Source organism: Lutjanus erythropterus, chromosome 16 (genome assembly GCF_056507025.1).
Source record: "Lutjanus erythropterus isolate fLutEry1 chromosome 16, fLutEry1.hap2, whole genome shotgun sequence".
NCBI lineage: Eukaryota > Metazoa > Chordata > Actinopteri > Lutjaniformes > Lutjanidae > Lutjanus > Lutjanus erythropterus.
The window spans coordinates 1097252-1119450 of NC_139332.1; the positions used below are offsets into that span (position 1 = coordinate 1097252).

Below are 22199 nucleotides of genomic sequence, written 5' to 3' on the forward strand. Positions count from 1 at the left end.
CAAGAAGGCTTAAACTAGGGTATCTAGACAAGATAGCCTCTTTGCCCTGCTCATGGGGAAGGAACTCAAGACAATCGTATCCATAATGGACTGCTTCCACCAGCAAACAAATAGTTGCTGGTTAGGAAATACACAGGAACACCACAAGCGGGAAGAAGCACTGGTAAATATGTTTATTCAGACTGGGTTGTCTACACAACTGTGTGACCCAATTGCCTTCAAAAAGTTCAGCACTTCATTCAAACCAAAATTCAAAACACCTATAGCTGCAAGAGTCAATAACCTTATTGGGGCTAAGATGGATAAGTCAAAGCAGAAATTCAAAGACATCGTAAAGGAGGCGAGGAAACTACCCTATGTGTAGATGGTTGGAGCAAGAGAGGATTAACAGCAGTGTTTCTCTTATAGTTTATCTGGGAGGGCGCCCCCCGCCCTGCCAACAGGACCCCCACCCAGAAATTCAAGTTGTGGATTTTTTTTTTTAATTCCATTATTTAATTTTTATTTTAATCAAAGGGCCTATAACAGGTGTTCTTTTTATCAAATAAAAAAGCTAACTCTAATTTGTGCAATTTCTGAGTCAAATGCGTTGCTATCGTTTCATTACATTCATTACAATGCATTTCTCCTCTCCTCTGTGACGGGCGGGTCTCCCCCCTCGCTCCTCTCTCACAGCACACACCCATACACCGGTACAGACACACCCACCCACACTCAGAGAGCGGAGGAGAGAGTTTCCAACCATGACGGTAAAAAACAACAAACAAACAAAAATTGTAAATGGTTCCCCAACTGTTCACCCTGCCAAGCAAAAATATTGGCGTTTTTTAAACAAACCGTACGTAGCAAGGTGGGAAGCACAGGTAGCTCTGCAGCCAGTGTTAGCCAAAATGAGAGCATCTCTCCCAGCCCTGACCACAGCGCTTGCCGATCTCCTGCCCCTGTTAATGTCGCCACAACTAGACCCAAACACACCTGTTCAGCCCCCCCACCGAAGCACGCAGTAAAAAGCTGCAGAGTCATCACCGTCAGTCTGGCTTTGATCCAGCTGTAGATACTCCGCATGGCTGTACAAGAGCGAACCTGGTGAGTGAATTGATTAATGAAGATGGATGGATGAATTCATTAAGAAAACTGTCATTTTATTCCTTTTAATGCATTTTCATTTTATCTGGCTGGATTACTCTTTAAATTGATTGTAAGGAGAGGGAGAAATGAAGCAATCAGAATAATGGGTGAGCTACAATGACTTTTAACAGGAGAGAGAGCGCGCTGCAATGCGCTGTTCATTCATAAACGTAACTATCTATGCTGTGAAGGTAATCTGAAGACAATCACGTCAGGCAGCAATATTCAGCTCTACCTCCTGTATTGTCTACATTTTATAGACGTTTTAGTTTTGATGAAAAATGCATTTGCAGGTATAAAATAAGACAATGATAAGCTTTCCTCAGTACACCGTAGGGCTGTGCGATTGCCTCTAAATTTCAAATTGTAGATTGTCATTGCTCTAGATTGCCAATACACGATTAAATTGGCAAGGGGGCAGGGGCAACACGTGTCCTTGGCACGTGTCTTATGTTGATCGCTACCAGTCAGCAACAGTGTTGGGCACGTTACTTTGAAAAAGTAATTAGTTATAGTTACTAGTTACTTCTCCCAAAAAGTAACTGACTTAGTAACTGAGTTACTCCACTATAAAAGTAATTAGTTACCAGGGAAAGTAACTATTGCATTACTTTTTTTTTTTTTTTTTTTTTAAATCCAGCTTTTGCTGCTTGGACGGCATGGCTCTGTGTCCTTTTTTGTTAGCGGAGCTCACATTAACAGCACCTGGCCTGCTATCATCATTACCGGTGTCAACAGTGTTTTTGGCCACTAGCTTAGTAGAAGCGTGTGCCGTCGAGAGGTGCTTCATTAAATTGGAGTTGCTTACACCGGACGTGGACAAACTCTTTGCTCTGGGACATAATGTACACTCAACATGTACATTTTTACCTTTTACCTCGATGAGATCAAAGTAGTGCCTGTATTTCCACCTCGAAAACGCCGTCTTTCCCTGCGACTCCGGACTCGCTATCTCTGATAGTTTGTGTGTGCGTGCTGCTATGTGCTGGGTTTGTGTGTAAACACCCGCCCACCTGATGTCTCTGGTTGGCTTAACATGAAATCTTACTCTACCTTAGCCAATCATCATTACTTAGGCGGTTATCTTGCCCCTCCCCTCCCCCCTCACCAAAGGGGAAAATAAACACACATTTGCAGCTCCTGTGTCTGTGTGAGCCAAGTCGGATGACAGCTTCAGTGAGTAGCTTCAGTAACGCGCAGTAATGGCGTGTTGGTAACGGTGTTTTATTTTAACGCCGTTATTCCCATCACTGGTCAGCAACACTGCCAACACTGACACTTTGGCCACTTTGGTGGCAAAGAAAAACGCCACATCTCCAATTTGGGAGTTTTTTGGGTTTATCCCAGATGCCAGAGGTGAGCTGACAGACACAACAAAGCCTATCTGCAAAATATGCAACAAATGTGTGTCCGTGAAAAATGTTCAGAAAACCAATTTATTTGCGCACCTTCGTCTTCATCATCCTGCTGAAGCCACAAAACTCCCGATCCCCCAAACTAGCACTTCAAGCACTGCAGGTGTATACTTTTTGTTATAATGACGTTATTTTTAATGTTTTGCATCACATGCAAAAGTGAGCGACACCGCTGCGCTGACAAGCCGGAGACGTGTTGCTCCTCCTCACTTCAAGTCGCTGTCATTAACTTTTAACCTGCAAAGGCGGCAATGCCGCAACACTGTAGGAATTTATGAAAGCCCTTGTGTGAACATTTCAGTAGTTACACATTAAAACAATATTTATTTGCAATTAGCCTACTCTGTTGAACGACCCCGAAGCATGAGCAAACGGGCTGTGTCGGGTCGAATCAAAGAGATGCGCCCTGTCACTGTCACAGGGCTGACAGTGTACCCTGCGCTGAGAGGAGAGGAGAGGAGAGGAGAGGAGAGAAGAGAGAATGTGGATTGTACGTCTGTTTGTAAACGGGGCTTCTCTAACAGTCATGTATTTCCTCCAGAAACATCTCTTAATGCACAGTAGAGCGCCGTTTTTTTTTTTTTTTCAAAATCGCCTTGATAAACAGCAAATCGCCTGGCAACCTTCCAATCGCCAATATATGATTTAATCGGTGATCGTCCCAGCCCTAGTACACCGGTCATCACTTCTGATGAACAACTGCCATAGTGTGACGTGCGTGCGCAAGCGTAACATATCTGGTGCAATCAATTACGGCCCACTGTGATTGGTCCAGACCTCATATGTAATAATAGCCGAAAAAATGTTGTCTTTTTGTCAAATGGAAACTTTTTTGTCTTAAGGGTGTATTAAAGCCCTGATTTTAATAGTTAAAAATAAAAGTTAAGAAAATATATGTTCTCCCAGTAATTTAACATGGGCCAGTTGTATAAGTGGGTGGGCCCAGGCCCGTTAGGCCCACCCATAATGCTGCGCCTGATGGATGGATGGATAGATGCATAAATAAGTAAATGAATGAATAAATAAATAAAAACAGTGTTCCACTGCTAAAATAAAAAAATGTAATCACAAATCAGTGTTAACTGTTTATTCAGGTCCAAATGCTCCGTAATCATGGTAATGGGGTCCTTTGACGAGAGGGTTCTGCAAGGACCCCAAAGATGGACCACACTCATTCCAGCCCAGGCACCCCCCAGCACCGTCAGCCATGTAACTCTGCTTCCTTGAGATGGCTGGATCAGTTCACCTCTCCTCTCCACCATACCATCTCTCTCCCAGACTCCTCAGCCAGCGGAGATGCATAATAATGACAATGATAATGAATTGTAAGGTAAAATACATTTTCAAGGTGCTTCAGTGTAAAACTTGAAAACATATGTAACCAGTTACATATCTGTATGACATTTGTGGTTCAATTATTGTACTACTTTTTGCAAGCGTTCATGTAAAATAAACTATTTCCACATGAAGCTGTTTTGGAGACATCCTACTGTCTCCATATATTGCATGCTCTCGCGCTTTCACTCCTCCAACCAGGAGATCTGTCTCCTCGCTTTGAAAATCTTTTCTCTTTGTTTCCTCCTGGTAAATTTGCCATCGTTTGTACTTCTGGGGTACCTGCTTCCTAAAGGTGATGAGAGCTGACTTTCTGGTTGGCTGATTGCATGTTCAGCCTAAACTCGCCGGTGAATTAATCAGGGTACTTGGGCACGCCTGATAGGTGTATCCCGCTGTGCACTTGGGAAATACTTTTTTTAAAAAATGACATTTTCATAGGGGGGCTAATACGGGTACCCTGGCTATGCTGCGGGTCTGTGCTAAGAATGTGTCACTTCCCCAGGTTAGGGAAAGTGCCTTATAGTCGCAGCAGACAGAAAGAGGAAGACAGCACTCATGTGAACTGACTGCCTTGATATATTTTCAATATGATGAAACTATTCATCATGCTAGTCTAACATTTGATCATTTGCTCAATTATAGCTGATTAATGTATGTAAACCAGTGGTCTGCATGCTTGCACACATCTAATGTCTGACCTCCCTCTGCCAATTTCCTGATATTTTCACACCCAGCTCCAAGAATAATGGGTTTATTTCGACCTAATTAGAGGCGATGAGCCTAAGACATTTTGGTGAATTTTTATTTTGTTGTCAAATTGAATTATGGCATAAATTCACACACAGGTCTGAGCCACCCCCACCCACCCACTGCATAATTTTTATAAATGCTAAAAAAAAAAGGAAAGGAACGGAGGAGTGGGCAGGGAGAAGGTACAAATCAGAAGATGTGATGTGATAGAGGCCTGGGCCTTGTGGTTCTGTAGTATGTGAGGCAAGATAGCTGGTAGTCAATGCCAGTGCCATCAGAGTTAAGAAGGCATGAGCAGCTGCTATTAGACTGAATCAGGTCATGAATCAGTCAGTCACCATGAGTCAGTAACGATCATTAGCTTATGACCAAGGTCTTGCTTACACTGAAGCCAAAAAGAACTACTGATACAACAGTGAATCACTTACTGTTCTGTGTGATCTTCTGGATATTGGAGCTGCATGTCTGTATGAGGGTGTTGAAGTCCCGTGGGACAGGGCGGTAGTTCTCCGTTTTGCCGTAAGACATGTCTGCCAGAGTGTACTTGTGCCTTAGGCGTTGAGCTTTAGCCGCTGATAAACAGAAAACAGAAAAAAAGTAGATTAAAAGTAGATTAAAGTAGTACTCAGAGCGGCGTAGACTAACTGTTCTTGAGAATTTTGTTTTCCACAAAAAAGTGAAACGGAATATCCGCCCGTACAGTGTGGCAAACTAGTTTAATCACTCTTGCTACATGTCACAGTCCGCTTTCAGGTCCGGAAGAATGAGGATTTCATTGTTTTATTGACAGGCGGGATTAAGCGTAACGTTATCTTACCTAACTTGGTCCAAATAACAACTGTTAGCTAGCTAACAAGCTAGCAAGCTAATATCGAATCAGTCAAGCTAATCTATATACAAGATCATATAAGACAAAAGTTATTTAGTAAATCATAAACTGAATTTATTGATAACATGGTTTGTATACACAGCAGTAATCTACATATTAAATCAATTATGCTCAGTTGTTAGCTTTCCAGCTAACTGAAGCTAACCTCTCAGATTTCAGTTGTTTAGCGTAAATGGGCTATTGTGAGATAGCTAAGCGCATTCGTCGCCAATAAAGAAATTGGGATAACGACATATTGCCAACAATAGAAGTGTTTCATATTAAGACATACTTGCGTATTTGGCTGTTTACAATTAACACATAGGCGTGTTAGTTCTTCCGTCAAAATGTTGCCCTTCCGTATCTGTGACGTTACCACGCAACGTGACGCACGCGGTAAGAGGAGGAGCTGCTGCTGCTGCTGCTGCTGCTTCTTGCTGCTGCTTCTTCCTCCTCCTCCTCCTCCTCCTCCTTCTTCTTCTTCTCCTTCTTCTTCTTCTTCTTCTGCAGACTAGGCACTATTATATGCATTGCAGCCCCACACTGATGTCAGTACGTCACTACGGCATGTAACCTCTGAGATCCATATCCACTGATATAAACGTGTGGTTTCAAGACAGTGCATTATTTCCCTGGCGCTCTCTTTTTGGGACACACCTATAATCAGCAACGTTTTAAGGATTAACTTCAATTCCGAAGCATTCCTAATTGAGTAAAAAAAAGCCCCAAGAGTACCGCCTGCAGGGAAGATGGCGGACAAGGGCGCCGCCATAGCTCTACTCCATACCGGAAGTCCAAACCGGAAGTTGGTCTTTTTTTTAAAAAGAAAACTTTTTTTTTTTTTTTTTTGCTTTATTTATAGTTGGCAAAATTACAATACCAAACATCGTAAAAACAGTTCAATACAAAATTCAATATTTGAAATCAAGGTAATAAAATAAAACAGGGAAGAACAACAACAAACAGAGACATAAAATAACTCAATAATTAAATAAATTATGCAATGCAAAAATTTACAAGGGTTTTTTTTTTAAAAAGAAAAAAAAAGAAAAAAGAATTTTAAACAGTAATATCAGTGGGAAAATTCTTTAAGTTATCATATAACTTTTGTTCCTTCAAACCAGTTAATGTTTTAAGAGATGTTAAATACAATTTAAATTCGTTTATGAAAACAACAAATCTAGGGGATGATCTTATAACTTTATTCTTATGGATGAAAAATTTGGCAAGACATAAAATAACATTGCAACAGAGTTCATCGTTTTTATCTGGTAGTATCATTCCAAAAGTAACATTATCTACACTGTAACGAATTTCCTGTAGAATTTACAGTAAATAACAGGCAAAAAAGTTGCCAATAAAGTGCTGTAAAATTGTTGTCAATTACTGTAAAAAATAATTACAGTATATTATTGGATACTGTTTACAGGTTTTTGCCGTATATAAATTACAGTAATGTATTGTTATTTTATATTAGAAACAACCATTAATTGTATTTTTAGTTTACAACATTATCTTGTATTCCATTCAAATTACATGTGTTACCTGGCAATTAAATTTGCCAGTAAATAGCTGTGTTTTCATAATACAATATTTTATTGTAGAATGTTTTTACAGTTGATCTTTGTTTAGCAAATTAAGCACTGTGATTGCTGATAATCCAAAATGTATCAACACTACATTAGATTATCTTCTGCTGTTAAATAAAACAAAAACAAAACCTTTTATTAAATTTTTATACAGTAGATGTGTATGAAATGTATTAAAGTAAAGAGGTGACCTCAACACATCTATATTTTAAACAACCTTAAATAGGCATAGAAGGCATAAAGATGAGACAGACTGCACAAGACTATTGCAGCCACTCGTTGTACAGTAACTTATACTACTGTAATGTAACACAGTCAAACATGTGTAACATGTAAAAACTAACCATATTTTGGAACTACTTTTGGTAATGAAATACAGTGTGCAATTGCCCTTTCTTTTGTGACAGGCTCAAAGCCATTCAAAGTCCATTAATCTTTTGAGAAGTGCAGAAACATGAGGGCTGACCCCGTTGTTCCTCTTCTCGTTTACCTTCCTGCTTCTCGGATCGATCCACTTGATTGTCTTGGTGCCAGAGGTTGGGTTGATCCCAATGAAGCATCTGAAGTCACAAAATCAGAGAAAAGGACACTTAATGAAATACATTGTTTACAAGAGACAGTAGAACCCATCAAGTTGTGGAGACAAGCTCATCATTTTTCCAAATATGTAAAACTGCAAAACCAACATTTGCTTTGATTGCAGATGTGCAAGGCAAGGCAATTTATTAGTACAGCCCATTTTTACAAACAGTTTTCTCAAAGGGCTTTACATAGCATCATAACATCATCCTCTGCCCTTAGACCCTCACATTGACTGAGGAAAAACTCCCGGAAACCTTTTTACCAGGGAAAAAAGGAGGGATCCCTCACCCAGGACGGGCAGAAGTGCAATAAATGTTGTATACAGACAAAACAATTTATAAGACAGAATATGGAAACATAGAAATGTTAGTAGGGGCTGATGAAACTGAAGCAGAAAGTGGCTTTGCAATGCAATACAATGGAAATGCAGGGAGTTGAATAAAAAGAACACCGACCATATGTTATTCATAATGGAAAATGTAACAAAATAACACTCGAGCACTTCAAGCACATACCTTTGGATGAATTCCAGCGTGCTTGCAGCCTCTGTTTGGTACACCAGGTTGAAAATGTAGTAGCATGCGAAAAGTGCTGCCAATCCAGCCACAACATTCAGGTGTGGACCCACAACCACTTGCCCCTCAATGCTCAGCATCCAACTTGTTGCCGTGAGAACATCACCTAAGAAAGAAGGAAAGGAAGAAAAATACTTTATTCATCCCTGGAGGTTAATTCAAATCATCCAGTAGCTTACATAACCTAAAATTATATAAATGTCAAGTATAATGATATGATATGATATAAATGCCTTCAGCTTACACCCCATCCTCCACTTAACCACAAATGGCACAGTGCATTTTGATGGCAACATGTGCACCATTATATTACATATGTTGAAGGACCTGAGTCTGCTTTGTGTCTTTTGGTACACAGCACTTTTTTGTACACATATGGTTTATTATTGTTCTTCTGACATTTTTAGATGCATGTTCTTTCTGTTGCCTTCCACAGGAACATACCCACAGGTAAAAGGTTGAACATGGAGAATTACCAGAATACCACCATCTATTGATCAAGATAGGCAACAACAACAACAGAAAAATAATTCCTGCAGTTGGTTGCCAGGCAGTTGCTAAGTGCAACACACCGTTGCTAGGGATGCTGTTCTGATCAGAGTAGCCCAGAGAAGAATCATTAAACAACTTTGGACTAATTGTGAGTTTTGCCTTGTAGCTTGCTACAGGGAGAGTGGAGGCTCCTCTCCTTCCACACCACTGCTGAAAACCAAACCTGCATGATCAGAGCCTCTGTCCCGGTGTCACAGCTCTCATCAAAAAAAAAAAAATAAATAAAAGCTCTCATCTTGGTGGCACCGCAAGTCCATGACACAAACACACCCCGTAACCTGTAATCTCTTGTTTATGACAGATAACATGTATATCTGGTTACATGGAGCCCTCTCCTCTCCTCTCCCATCCTCTCCCCTCCCATCCTCTCCCTTCCCCTCCTCTCCCATCCTCTCCCCTCCCCTCCTCTCCTCTCCTCTCCTCTCCCATCCCATCCTCTCCTTTCCCACCCCACCCTTCCCCTCCTCTCCTCTCCTCTCCCCTCCTCAACCTTTAAATTAATGTGTCATTTATATACGAGCGGTCTATTGCAACAGACTAAAATAATACACTACCTGAGATGATGAGTCTTGGAGAATTAGGAAGCAGCATTGTTCTCTCAATGTCAGCTGCTGTTGAGAACACCTGTAAGACAAAGAAAAAATAAACAAAAAACTTTATCACCATTTTGAACTGAAGGCATTATCATCACCCTCAGCTCAACTGTTGAGGGTAACATGATCAAACTGATATAATTTTCAGAAGCTTCAACATACAGTATAATAATTTTACACTTACATCGACCTGTAAAATGAGCCCCTCAGATTTCTCCTTGAAATGGGCCATCAGCAGCAGAATCACACATGGGCATGGATCACACTTTTCTTCTTCGTTGTACTTGACCAGGATGCGCTCAACTTCATCTGCATTGGGTCCCTCCTGTTTTGTGCTGGAAGAACCTAAGGATCAGCTTCCCCTTTTCTTCCATAGCCGACTCCATTTTTTCCAGAATGTTAATGTCTGTGAGTAAATTGAAATGGCTGTACATCTCTCTCGGAATGAAAAGATATGGCCACTCAGTCTTCAGCTCAGCAATTGAAGGCGGTGGGCTGGCATGAATGTTTTTTCTTTGTAGGTAGTAGGTTGTTTTCATTGACTGAATCACAAATCCTCTCTCTGCACCAGCTGGTCCCTCAGTGTCATGTAGGTCTTTCATTTCATTCTTTTTCTCTTTGAGACCCTCTACAGTCTCACCTGGTGGACAGTCGGGTTGCCATCTCACGCAGCCATATTGGTCAGCTGGTCCTCTGGCTGTGGCTTCAGATGCATTTGAGACCCTTGTCTGCTTCCTTCGTCTGGAGAGAGTATTTCCACGATTCACATGTTCTACCCGTGTTTTTAGTTGAGTCAAAAGAGATCCATAGCCAGTGCCGATCACAGTGCCATCTCTCATAATATCAGCAAAGCTCTGAGGATGTTGCTTTACAATCATCTTGGCTATTGTCAGGCACTGAGACCTTGATGGATTTAGTTCATTCAGCCTCATTTCATCAACTATGATTCGTACCATTTCCCTGCGGTGTTTAGCAGATGGACGTTTCTCCAGTGCAATTGCAGTTGTGATACCAGGAGGCATTCTGTTCCAAGGAACCCTGAAGTTTTCATGCCAGACACTTAAATTAACAGTCATGCTGGACGTAGTACTGCTTGACATTGAAGTGCTGTCGGATTCAGTAGACGGAGGATACTCTGTAGTGGGACTGAGGACTATGTCAGAGTGGTCCATGGGAGTCAGTGTCACATATGCCGTTTGGTCTATTAGAAAAAAACAACAACAACACAATATTGTTATAGTGCTGTTCAATATCTACAAAATTCAAGCATGAATTATACATGAGAACATGTTCAGTATATCACACTCAATACACATCAATGCTATGAAATGATCTTTTAATTTTTATGTGCTTTACAAACATTATCTAACACATACCTTGTGTTTGCCAGGCACTGAGAAGCCTCCGGCACTGAATAGGTGTGATGTTGTCAGGGAGATCCTCCTCTTTAATGAATTGCAGGTCGGATTTGGACTCTACACCAATGCTTGCCAACTTGTTCAGGAGCGACTGGACTTTATCCTCTGGTAGGCTGGGTAATACCACCAACACAGCTTCTCTTATGCCCTCCATCAGCGATGACATTTCAGTATATGTCTGGAAGAGTGTGATGAAATATTAAAACTGGTGTGCCATTCAGCTCATACCTCATTAATGGATAGTAATCAAGGAGGTCTTCTTGCTTAATACATGAGTAGTTTGACTCATGGACTTCATCTGTTAGACTGTGAATACCCAAATCAACAAGCTCCACAGCCAGCTGCTTCTCCACAACAAAGTAGACAAAATCGCTCTGATGGATCAAAATCAACTTAATCTCACCCATTTGAAGGCCCTCATCATTTCGTCCTAGAACTTTGTACTTTGTTCCTTTGACAGTGACAGCATTAGTGGCAACAGTAGTGTCATGAGTGAAGTTAAGTGAAGCAGTTGCCACCTTGATGCTCTCATTATAGTCACTTGCATAAAATTCAGTTCCCTTTTCAATGTGGACATCAGGAGGGAAAAGACTACCAGCACCTAAGTATGCTTGAAGGAGCTGGTGACGCTCTGCTAAAGTAGCACACAGGTTCTTGAAGTTGTGGAGTTTTCGGGAACACTGTTTAAAGAAAGTATGCTTGCTTTCGAATCTGAGCGTCCAAAGACGGATCATAGGTCCAAATCGTAGAATGAGCTCAGGATAATGACAAAGATAATGGTGTTTTGGTTTAAGGGGATTTTGTGGAAACAGCTCGACCCTAGACTGGATGTATTCCTCAATCAGGACATTCAAGTAGGCAATCTGATCGGCAGTAATTGTTGGTGCACATATGTAAGCAAGTATCTCCCTCATGAGCAAAATTAACTTCCAAACACCATTTTCACAAGGATTCTTGATCTTGTTCCCGATGATCAGAGGCAGAACTCTCAACAGGCACCAATTCTGGACGACATGACCATTTAACTTCTCACTGCCTGGTGTGAACTCAGGAGGTTTGTCATGTGCTTCGTTTCCAAGATAGGTAAACTGACTTAAACATCTGTTCAAATCTAGGAAAGTGAACTGTTTGTCCTGGTTTACCAAGTAGTTGATGCACAAAGCTATGTCAACAGAAACTATGCCTTCAAAAAGGTCGTGTCCGAGACATGGTGGGAGGCCAGGCAGGCAAACATGAAAGTAATGAAGCTGATTGAATATGGAGTCAAATTTTATGCCACACACTGTGTCTGCATGTCCTGCTTCTTTTTCTTGTACATTCTGCTGATATGACTGTTTTGTTCTCTTTGAACCGGTGGACAACGGACTCGACTCAAATGTCTGTCTGTCTATATTACAATACCTACAAAAAAAAGCACTCCTGCTGAAGTTTTCCACAAAGCCACCGTTACTATGAGAACCAAGATTATCTCCAGCTATAGCACAGACAGAACCTCGAATAACTTTTCCATCTCTCAAAACAATACCACTGTCCTCTAGATCCTTTAGATCTCGTATCAGTGGACTGAAAACAGTTTCCTGTCCAAAAAACTTGAAGTCTTGCTCTCTGCATAGAAGAACAAGCTGCATGTGGTCGATGTTTGACCTGTTGTGGGGCAGTATGTCACCAAGTGTCAGATACACTGCCAGTATCTTATGTTTTTTCCGGCCTGATCCTAGCGGATTCACCACTTCAAAAGCATCTTGATAAAGAATCAAGGCTACTGATGACGTTTCACTTTTCAGTAGGACATTGTCAGTGGTATTCTGTCCATCCCATATATCCTCAAACACATCATGCTTGGGGATGCGAGAATGGGCCTTTTCATATTGTTTTTTGAAAGCCTCGGATTCAAAGAGAGAGGTAAGAGTTTCCTTTATTGGCACATACTGTGCAAAGCACTGTTTTCCTGAGTAATTTGTGCCCAGATACAAAGGCAGAGGTTCAACATAATTGAAGTTGTTTTTAAAAACTGACTTGCGTCGCTGATCTGTTCGTAAAATGTGGTTACCCTTTTTCAATATATCGTCTTTTGTGAGTTCCTCGATTACTTTTGTTACAGTCGTGTCAGGCACTCCAAGTGTGGACAACTTCTCTTTGAGTTTTAAAAATAGATGTGATTGAGCGACATCATGAACTTCTTGGACCTCTTCAATGATGGTCTGAATGACTGAGGCTGGTAAAAGCAACTTAGCCTGAAGCTTCAAATAAAACATAGATAAGTTCTTCAAAAAGAGTTCTTCCTTCACGCTCTCGTAACTTTCACCTGTCTCCAGCTGTTCATCATTCTCAATGACAGAGGTAGAAGGCTGACTTGTAGGTTGGGAAGGGTTTTCAATCTGCACTTCTCGGGTTGGTTGTTTAGGCACCACCCCATGTAAATGTGCAGCAGACCAGTTTTTGTGTACTCTCGAAATATGAGATGCAAAAGTGGATTCAACACTGAATGTTTTGTCACAACCCCGAAAAGGACATGCTATTTTCCTGCCCTCTTGTATATGGGTTTTTAAATGACTAAGTAAATCCTTCAGAGTTATGAATGTAGCCTGACAAAATTCAAACTGACAAATCAGTGTTGTGTCAATTTCTTCACTCCTGTGAGACTTATATCCCTTGTGATCTCTGTATAGATGAGACTTGAAGGCTGCAAATTTTTTAAATGAACGAGAACATTCAGGGACACCACAGGCAAAAGAGCAGTTTGGAGCATTACTGTGAAGTTTCATATGACGAGTAAATCCTACTGTAGTTTTACTCTCATGGGCACACTGTTTGCACTGGTACATCTCTGGAATAGGAAGAACAAAAAAGAGAAAACAGAAAAAAAGTTTGTCCAAAAACAACAACACAAATACAACAGGCACAGCTTTAAGTAACCACAGCTTCAACTAACCATATTTGACTGTGCCATCATTGGTGTCATAATGTAAAGACCAGTATTTCGCTATCCACTTAATGCAGCAAGAATAGAAAACCTTAGCTTACATGAGGAAGCAAAACTGCTTAGGTAGCACAAAGGTTGTGCTGAATCTCCACTATGTGAAATTTTAAAATCTCACAGGAAAGGATAACACGGCCAGCAATCTAAATGTTACTGACATTTTTTTTACCTGAAAATCGTGACAATCACTGTGCCCAGTAGAGCTCACTGCCTGTGGTTTTCCTCTGCACCTGTAGCGAGAGGATTCATCAGTTCAACAGTAAAACATACATGCCCCCCCCCGCTATCGTTTCATTACATTTATTAGGCTACATTTCTCCTCATCTCTGTGACGGGTGGTGCTCCCCCTCGTCTCTCTCTCCCTCTCTCTCTCTCTCTCTCTCTCTCTCACACACACACACACTCTCTCTCTCTCTCTCTCTCTCTCTCTCTCACTCTCTCTCTCTCCCTCTGTTGGTCTGACTATCCCAAAACAGTTGGAGCCCTCCACCCGACCACCCACTAATTTCCTCGCATGCTGGTGACGAGGCTAATGCACGAAGTTCGCGCTAGCTTAACTTAAAGTATTTTTCGCTACACATGTGCAGTCTGAGTCCCACAGCCCGTATATTCCGTATAAAACACGAGCAAGATGAACAAAATAATGTCAAATACAGTCACTCACCCAAAGAAATAAACATCATTCTTACCGAAATGCTGGTTTTGCAGTTTTCTCCCCCCCTCCTCTCACGTTACTTTCTTCGTTCCTGTCAGCAACATGACGCGACAGGACATGCGTTACTGAGTAACTAAACTGTATGAAGTTAGGCTTGGTACTTGAGTCACATTTTAATTTTGCAGGGCAAAAACGTCTTACTTACAGTTTATTGAGTAGATGTGGAGGTTGTCTCTCCTGCGACCGCCATAACATGTCCTCTTTCAAACCGCCTTAATACTAACAGTATTTAACTGTAATATGTATCCTTTACAGTCAGAACCAAGTGAAAACAAAACCATCCTGTAATTGTACAATGTGCTATTGTAAACTTCTGCTTTAAGTTACTGTAATTATTTTTGACCCATAATGCATTGCAATATACAGTTATACCTTGTAAAATGATAAAACAAGTAGATACTGTAGTTTTTTACTGTAGAAATTACAGAAATTGGTTACAGTGTAGAGAAATACATTGTAGCATTGAATTTTAGAAACATTGTTCATAATTTGTTAGTTGATTTTTGATCAAATTTAAGTAATATATCATTTCTGTTTTGTCTGCCAGGGAATAAATTTTCCGTGAGGCAACTTCTTATGAAATGATTATTGCATTTCTTATCCATGATTAGCATTCCTTTTATTACTAATGACCCTAGTTGTGGTGTTATCAGTTGGTGGACCAATATATTTTTTGTTAAAAATACAAATTCCTTAGGAAGTGCTTTATGGAGTTTAGTAAAGTCTGATTTAGAGGGATTGAAATTATGTGTAAGGCAAAATTGTTGATAGTCCAAAAGATTGCCATCGATATCCATTAAGTCAACAACAGACCATATATTTCTCTCATTCCAATCCTGATAGTATAGTGATTTATTTTGGTGTAGAATGTATCTATTGTTCCATAGCATGGTAGTGTGGGGTGAAAAATTATTAACAAATAACATTTTCCAATATAAGAGTATTTGTTTGTGGAACTCTGATAATGAGATGGGTAATTTATCTATACTGAAGTCTGCTATGAGAAGACATTTCAAACCACCGATTTTATTAAATAGAGTATTGGGAACACAGTACCAAAATGAATTGCTATTTCTGATCCAAGATTTTAACCAATTTATTTTTAAAGTTCCATTGAGACAGTCAAAGTCAATAACTTTTAACCCACCGTCTTTGAATTCTTTCACCATATTACTTTTTTTCATATAGTGTGGCCTGTTTCTCCATATAAAATTTAAGTTTATTTGGTTAATGGATTTGATCAATTTACTTGGAATAGCATTTGAGTAGGCTGGGTAAATGCATCTTGATAGGAATTCCATCTTAGTTAAAAAGATGGAATTCCCAGCCTACTACTTAGTTAAAAAGATTCGGCCTAGTATTGAGAGGTCTCTCTGGAGCCATGAATTTAATTTGGCTTTACTCGCTTTTATTTTTTTTCTATATTCAAGAGTTGGTTTTGTTTTTGGTCCTTTGTGATATAGACTCCAAGATACTTAATTTCTGATTTAATGAGGATATTATAGATTTCTTTTTGAGATGTCTCATGGATTGAGAATAATTCACATTTATTTAAATTTAGATTTAGACCTGAAGCTTTGGAGAATATTTTGATTTTTTTCAATTGCTATTGAAATTTGGTCTTTATCTTGCAAAAACAATGTTGTGTCATCAGCTAGTTGGCTGATGACAACCTCGGTGCCTAAGACGTTAAGTTTTTTAATATCATTACAATTTCTTATGTAAATCGATAACATTTCTGTTACTAATATGAATAAATATGGTGAAATGGGACAACCTTGTGGAATCCCTACATTAATATTAAAACTGCGGGTGGTTCCACTGGGTAGGATGATACTGCTATTGACATTTTGATATAATCCACCAACTAAATTCCTGAATTTGGCACCAAACCCTAAGTGTTCAAGCACTCGGAATATAAATTCGTGCTCTACAGAGTCAAACGCTTTGTAGAAATCTAAAAAGAGGAGAAATCCATCTTGTTCAATATGATTTCCATATTCAATAATGTCCATAACCAACCTTATGTTATTGTGAATTGATCTATCTACTATAAGATCTGAGATTCCTAGCTGAAGACGGGTGGTAAAGATGTAGGTAAGTAGTTTATAGTCGGAGTTTCTGAGAGTAATCGGCCTTCTGTTTTCAATGAGTCTGGGATCTTTGCCAGGCTTAGGAATGGAAATGATAAGTCCATGCCTCAATGTAGGTGGAAGTGTGCAAGTTTCGAATATTTCTTGGAAGACTTGAAGTAACATTTTCTTAATATCTTCCCAGAAATGCCTATAGAAGTCTCCTGTGAGGCCGTCTGATCCAGGTGCCTTGTTAAGACAGAGGCGACCAATTACTTTGTCCAGTTCAGTCATTGTTATTTGGCCGTCACATATTTGTCTAAAATTTTCCTCAACCTGGGGAGTATATTTTCTTATATCATTCAAAAAGGCATGACAGTCCTCATTAGAGAATTTAGAGCTGTATAGCTGCTTATAGAATTTAAGCATTTCTGAGAAAATTAGTTGGGGATCAGTAATTTCTACATCATTTATTATCAAGGATTTGATGTCATTTTTCCCTTGTCTTCTTTTTTCTAGCCCACAGAAATAAGATGAGTTTTTTTCCCCTTCCTCTACCCACCTAGCACGGGATCTGACAAAGGCCCCTCGTGCTCTTTGAATATAAATTTTGTCTAATTTAGGTTGAAGATCAAGTATTTTCTGTTTATCGTCTTCAGTAGGGTTGAATTTGTTGCTGTATAAATTTAATTGTTTGATCATGTCTAGTTCCTTTTTCTCAAGGTCTTTTTTAATTTGTTTACTGAATGAAATGGTAATTTGACGAATTTTATATTTCATAAATTCCCATTTTTTAACAGGAGTTGTTATATCCTCTGAATTTATAATTTCTTTAATTAGTATTTTAATCATTTGACAGTAATCATCATTTTTAATTAGACTGGAATTAAACTTCCAGTATTTATTTGAACAGGTTCTTCTGTTGTTTGGTTTTACATACAAGTAGATAACACTGTGATCAGTTAGTGGAGCAGCAGAAATATCAGAGCTGAGATCATAACAGAGTAAGTGATTTGCAATTAACCAGTGATCCATTCTGGATTTATAATTGGAATTGAACCATGAGAATTTAAATATTCCTGGATTAAGGTGTCTCCAAACATCAGTTAGGTTTTGCTCATTGCAGAAATTGGTAAATACGTTGTTTAGGTGACTGGCCGAGAATCTGGTAGGGAACTTATAATAGAATTCATCATGGACAAGATTGAGATCACCACCTATAATAACATTATCCGTAGAGTGAGTTAATTTGATATTATCTAATTGTAGAGAAATTTGTTCCAGTAGGTTTTTATTTTCAGTGTTCCCGTTGTATCCATATATGTTGACTAGAATGAGTTTGAGATCATCAAGGGTTACTATAAGAAACAACCAGTGACCATTGGCATCTGCCACCTGAGAGATAACTTGACCTCTAAAGTTTTTAAGTAAAATAGTGACCCCCGCTGATCTTGAAGTGCCATGGCTGAAGTAAATGTCATCTCCCCATTGCTTAGACCAGAAAGTAATATCATCTATCTTTGAGTGTGTTTCTTGAAGAAAAACTATATTAACGCTTTTCCCTTTGCAAAATAAAAAAAAGCTCTTTCTTTTAGTTATGTCTCTTAGACCCCTTGCATTAACAGATAATAGAGAAATGTCATTTTTAAACTGTAACATTTAATACAGAACAAAAAAGAGATGAATTAACTGAACTTTCACTCTCTTTTTTAACAAAACAGGAATAGGTTTTATCTAAGCATACGAACCATTAGGTAGCAAAACCTGAGTGTGAAACTTTTTTTTTTCTCAAAACTCATATATTTTTGGGATTACAAGACTCATGTGTTACCTGAATTAAGGTAAGACTCTTTGTCCATTAATGAAGGCATGTGGGCCTCGGAACATAGTCTTGAGTCCTGCTTTCCTTGCTTGCTCGATCTTAGGCCAAACAGCTTTTCGTGCCTCTCTGTCTTCTTTGGTGAGATCTTCAGCGAAGCAGATGTTGAGCTCCTTGCAGATGGAATGATTCTTGGTGGTATGCCAGAGTTCATCCCTGAAGTGCCTTGCAGTGAACTGCATGATGATCTGACGTGGACGGACGGCGTTGTATGGGCCAAGACGATGCACAGAGTCTATGATGAAATCCATATTCTCCTTCCAGTGTGGCACAATTTTCCTGACGATCTGGCATGTGTTTTCTTCTTTCTTCTCCTTCAGGCTGTTGAGTCTCAAGTTCCATCTTTTTTTTGTATCTTTCCAACTCTGCAGCTCTCTTTTCCAGCTCAGTGTTCTTCTCCTTGAGTTGTTTCATTTCTTTCCCCACTTCTTTGTTTTTTTCCTTGCATTCCTTTATTTCAGCTGAGTTGTATTCAACCAACTTTGTGATGCTGTTTATAGTGATTGTATTTTGTTTCAGATCCTCTTTAAATTCCTCCATCATGTTTTTAAGTGACCCGATTGCACTCAAGATGGCATCATTTGAGGCAGCTCCAGTATGTGGACCAGCGGGCGTGTTCTCTTCCACTTTCTGTCTTTTCTGCGAGGCTGGTGGTTTAGCAGATGATGTCAGAGAGTTTTTGGTGCCTTTGGCGTTTGTCTCCATGCTTGCTGAGTCGCAGTAGTCGTGTTGTAGGAGAGCACAGGCGTTAGGACTAGCTTTAGCTTTTGCGTTAGCCATGTAGTTTTTGGCTTGACGAGTTGCTAAGAATTCGGGGGTTAGCGTTACTTACTGAGGCTGAATGTCTTTAGCTTCAATAATTACATCAATCGGGAGCTGTTTTGCGAAGTATGAATCTATATTACATGAGCGTTGAGTCCATAATTACATTTTTTGAGGTTTTGCTACTCTGAGCTGTTCACAGCGCGTCCACACAGTCCGCCATCTTGCCGGAACCCCTTTTAAAAAGAAAAGTTATTTAACATATATAAAACGAGATAAGGGATTGTTCACACAACAATTCAACGTAAAAGCTCTACTCCATACAGGAAGTCGGTCTTTAAAAAAAAAAAAAAAAAAAAAATTACGTATATAAAACAAGACAAGGATTGTTCACACAACAATTTAACTTAAAAATCAAGCGTCAGTGGTGGAAATATTACAGTCTTTATACAGTATGTAAAACTGAGATGTTAGCAAGTAGAAGCTTAAAATAATAACTAAGTGATAATATTAATGTTTCATTGATTTACAATTAATATTAAGACGTTATTAAACAACGTGAATACAATGTGTGTGTGTGTGTGTGGGGGGGGGGGGGGGGGTTCTCACATCATTCACACTAGAGCTGAACAATAATCACCTTCACATTAGCATAGTTAATGTAATTGTTATTTATGCTGAGTGTTAAAAAGGAGGCCAGCACTGTAAATCATTAGTGGTAATACAGTGTAAAGACTGTATTCCCCAGATATTATGCAGGATCTTGTTTGCAGGAAGCTGGCATGCACTCCCTACCTTTCCTGTATATGGCCCAGCCTGCCCACCAGAAGATTCCTTCATTAAACACAGGACACACTCCCCACACATTCTTTGCTCAAAAGCATAGGAGAAAAGCTTAGCTAAACGATTTCAATCCTGCTGGTCGTTTCCTCACCCACTAGGGATCTTCCAGGATGAGAGAGGGGCATCATGAGCAACACAGTGGCCCCAAACAAGTGTGACTGCAACAGAACAGGGAGTTCCTGGGTCTGGAGATGTGTTCATTTCCAGGTTTAACTATTAAATGAATGCAATAATTAGATTTTCCTATTGTCAGATTGTCAGTATTCTATTAATTCTATTAATAATTTATAATTAATTTCTGAAATACAGTTAAACACATAACATTATCATGCTGACAACATTAAGAACTTGACTTGGACTTCTCTTTTTTGTGATAAAAGTTTTATTGCATTCCATCTCCAAATCTTCCAAAATAGAAAAACAAACATACAAAGAAATAAAATCAAAAACAGGGGAAAAGTACGAACAACAATGGAGATGAGCAAATGAAACAGAACATGAAACAATGAAAAAACAAGACAAAACAATGAACAATAAAACAAAAATTAAATCAAGCTCCCACTGGCCATCATGATTTCTGCCTGCAGTCGGGTCATGCCTTCTTCTTCTAAGATTTTGATCAGCTTCTGAAAAACAGTTAAATGATCCAATCATACCTTGTGTTGCTCTAGAGAGTGCACTGTTTTGTTTATGTATTTTCCAAAGGAATAAAATATTGACCACATTAACCCAAAACTTCCCTTTCATTTCCCAAGCAAGCTAGATTGACCATCTTACCTCTGGGAGCATAACATCGAAGACAAAATCCAGGAGTCTTATCTCCCCTCTCTTTATTTGCGCTCCTACACCTGTGACCTCCTCAATGACCCTCAGTAGCTCAAGGATCTATTGAAAAGAAAAGTACAAATCAATAAATTCATCTTTTATATGTTACATGTATGAGAAAACACACAACTGATGACATTTTCATTTACCCGCTGGTCACTAAAGTTCAGGGTCCTCAGTTTTAAGTGCTGTTTCAGATTAATTGAGGTGGATGGGTTCTGCCATAGGAACATCCTATTGGAACGGATCATTCCATTCATCAGATGATCGTGTAAGCTCTGAAACCAAAGGGTAAAGGGTGAACATGTAATCACTGATAGAGAATGTAATTACCAAGAACACAATCTATTTGAAAGTTACCTTGATCTCCCCCTCCTTGCTCAACAGCATCCATTATCCTGCAAAGATGAAAAAAAACGAGGACTGCCAGCAGCTACTGCAAAATCATTTATCAGTAAGCATCTCCAGATTGTAGACAGGAAGATACCTCCACCTGAAGTTCACCTGACATTTTGTGATAAAAATATTGTAATGCTTGTGGGTCAAAACTGTTATCTTCTTTAGAAAACTTTAAATTCTTTTGGGAACATTATGTTGTCTTTACAGGACATGGTTTTAGAGAGCAGACTTTTTTAAACACTACCTGTGAAAACAGCTAATATTTGGGGTTAATAATTCTCCCCAAGCTGGCATTTTCTCATAGGGTTTAAATAAAGGTTCATTAAGCCTTTCTTTGAAAAGTGCAGGCTTAGTATGTCAGTGTTCATCTTTATTTTTGTGTGACACTACATACAGATATTTAAGTAGTAGTACCTTGGTCTGTCATTCATATCTGTGCATCCACAGTTGAATGAGTCATCATTGAGATGTTTATGGCACTTTCCGGCACAATCTTTGTGCAGCCAGACCTTGCACATTTGGCACTGCACCCATTCCAGAGACGCAGCATCTGGGTATAACAATCTAACGGCATAAAAGACGTTAACATTTTATGTTTGAAATTAAACACATACACTATCCAACTGTTATCCTTGTACAGTGCATGTGAAAGCATTTTCACAAATACAAAAGATAGTCACTTTCTTAAAAACACTTATGTTTTGATGAAAATTGCAAATACTTTTTAAATACAATATATAAATAAATAAAAATAAATATATTCGTGGATTTTTATTGCATATATTTAAAACAATAAATATTTGTGTGTGCATCAGAAATATATTTGTGAAACTTTTTGGTTATTTGTGGATTTTTTTTTTACATTTATATAAAATGCCAAATATATGTGTGTGCATTGAAAATATTGTGTGGAGAG

The 22199-nt window shown here is 39.2% G+C and overlaps 2 protein-coding genes and 1 pseudogene across 4 annotated transcripts in view; all 3 read right to left on the bottom strand.

Annotated features, from left to right (window-relative positions):
• Nucleotides 1-5919, bottom strand: part of LOC146312555 (syntaxin-12-like) — a 57307-nt gene extending 51388 nt beyond the window's left edge. The window contains exons 1-2 of the mRNA XM_084738875.1: nucleotides 5792-5919; nucleotides 5060-5203 (exon numbers count right to left, since the gene is read on the bottom strand). Of these exons, the coding sequence (XP_084595001.1) occupies nucleotides 5060-5159 (100 nt within the window). The 5' untranslated portion in view covers nucleotides 5160-5203; nucleotides 5792-5919. The remainder of the gene's footprint in view (nucleotides 1-5059; nucleotides 5204-5791) is intronic.
• On the bottom strand, nucleotides 5183-10962 carry LOC146312556 (uncharacterized; annotated as a pseudogene).
• A 9456-nt stretch (nucleotides 10963-20418) lies between these two features.
• On the bottom strand, nucleotides 20419-21969 carry LOC146312557 (uncharacterized). Of its 3 annotated transcripts, XM_084739099.1 has the most exons (5): nucleotides 21698-21967; nucleotides 21245-21282; nucleotides 21034-21162; nucleotides 20837-20944; nucleotides 20419-20685 (listed from the first exon to the last, which is right to left on the bottom strand). In XM_084739099.1, exons 2-5 carry the CDS (start codon nucleotides 21272-21274, stop codon nucleotides 20605-20607), a joined length of 348 nt encoding a protein of 115 aa, XP_084595225.1. In that variant the 5' UTR covers nucleotides 21275-21282; nucleotides 21698-21967; the 3' UTR covers nucleotides 20419-20604. The 3 variants fall into 3 exon arrangements, 1 of the variants encoding a protein (XP_084595225.1); XR_014772046.1 differs by lacking the exon at nucleotides 21245-21282 and having other exon boundaries at nucleotides 20837-21162; nucleotides 21698-21969; XR_014772047.1 differs by lacking the exons at nucleotides 21034-21162; nucleotides 21245-21282 and having other exon boundaries at nucleotides 21698-21965.
• Between the last annotated feature and the right edge of the window lie 230 nt (nucleotides 21970-22199).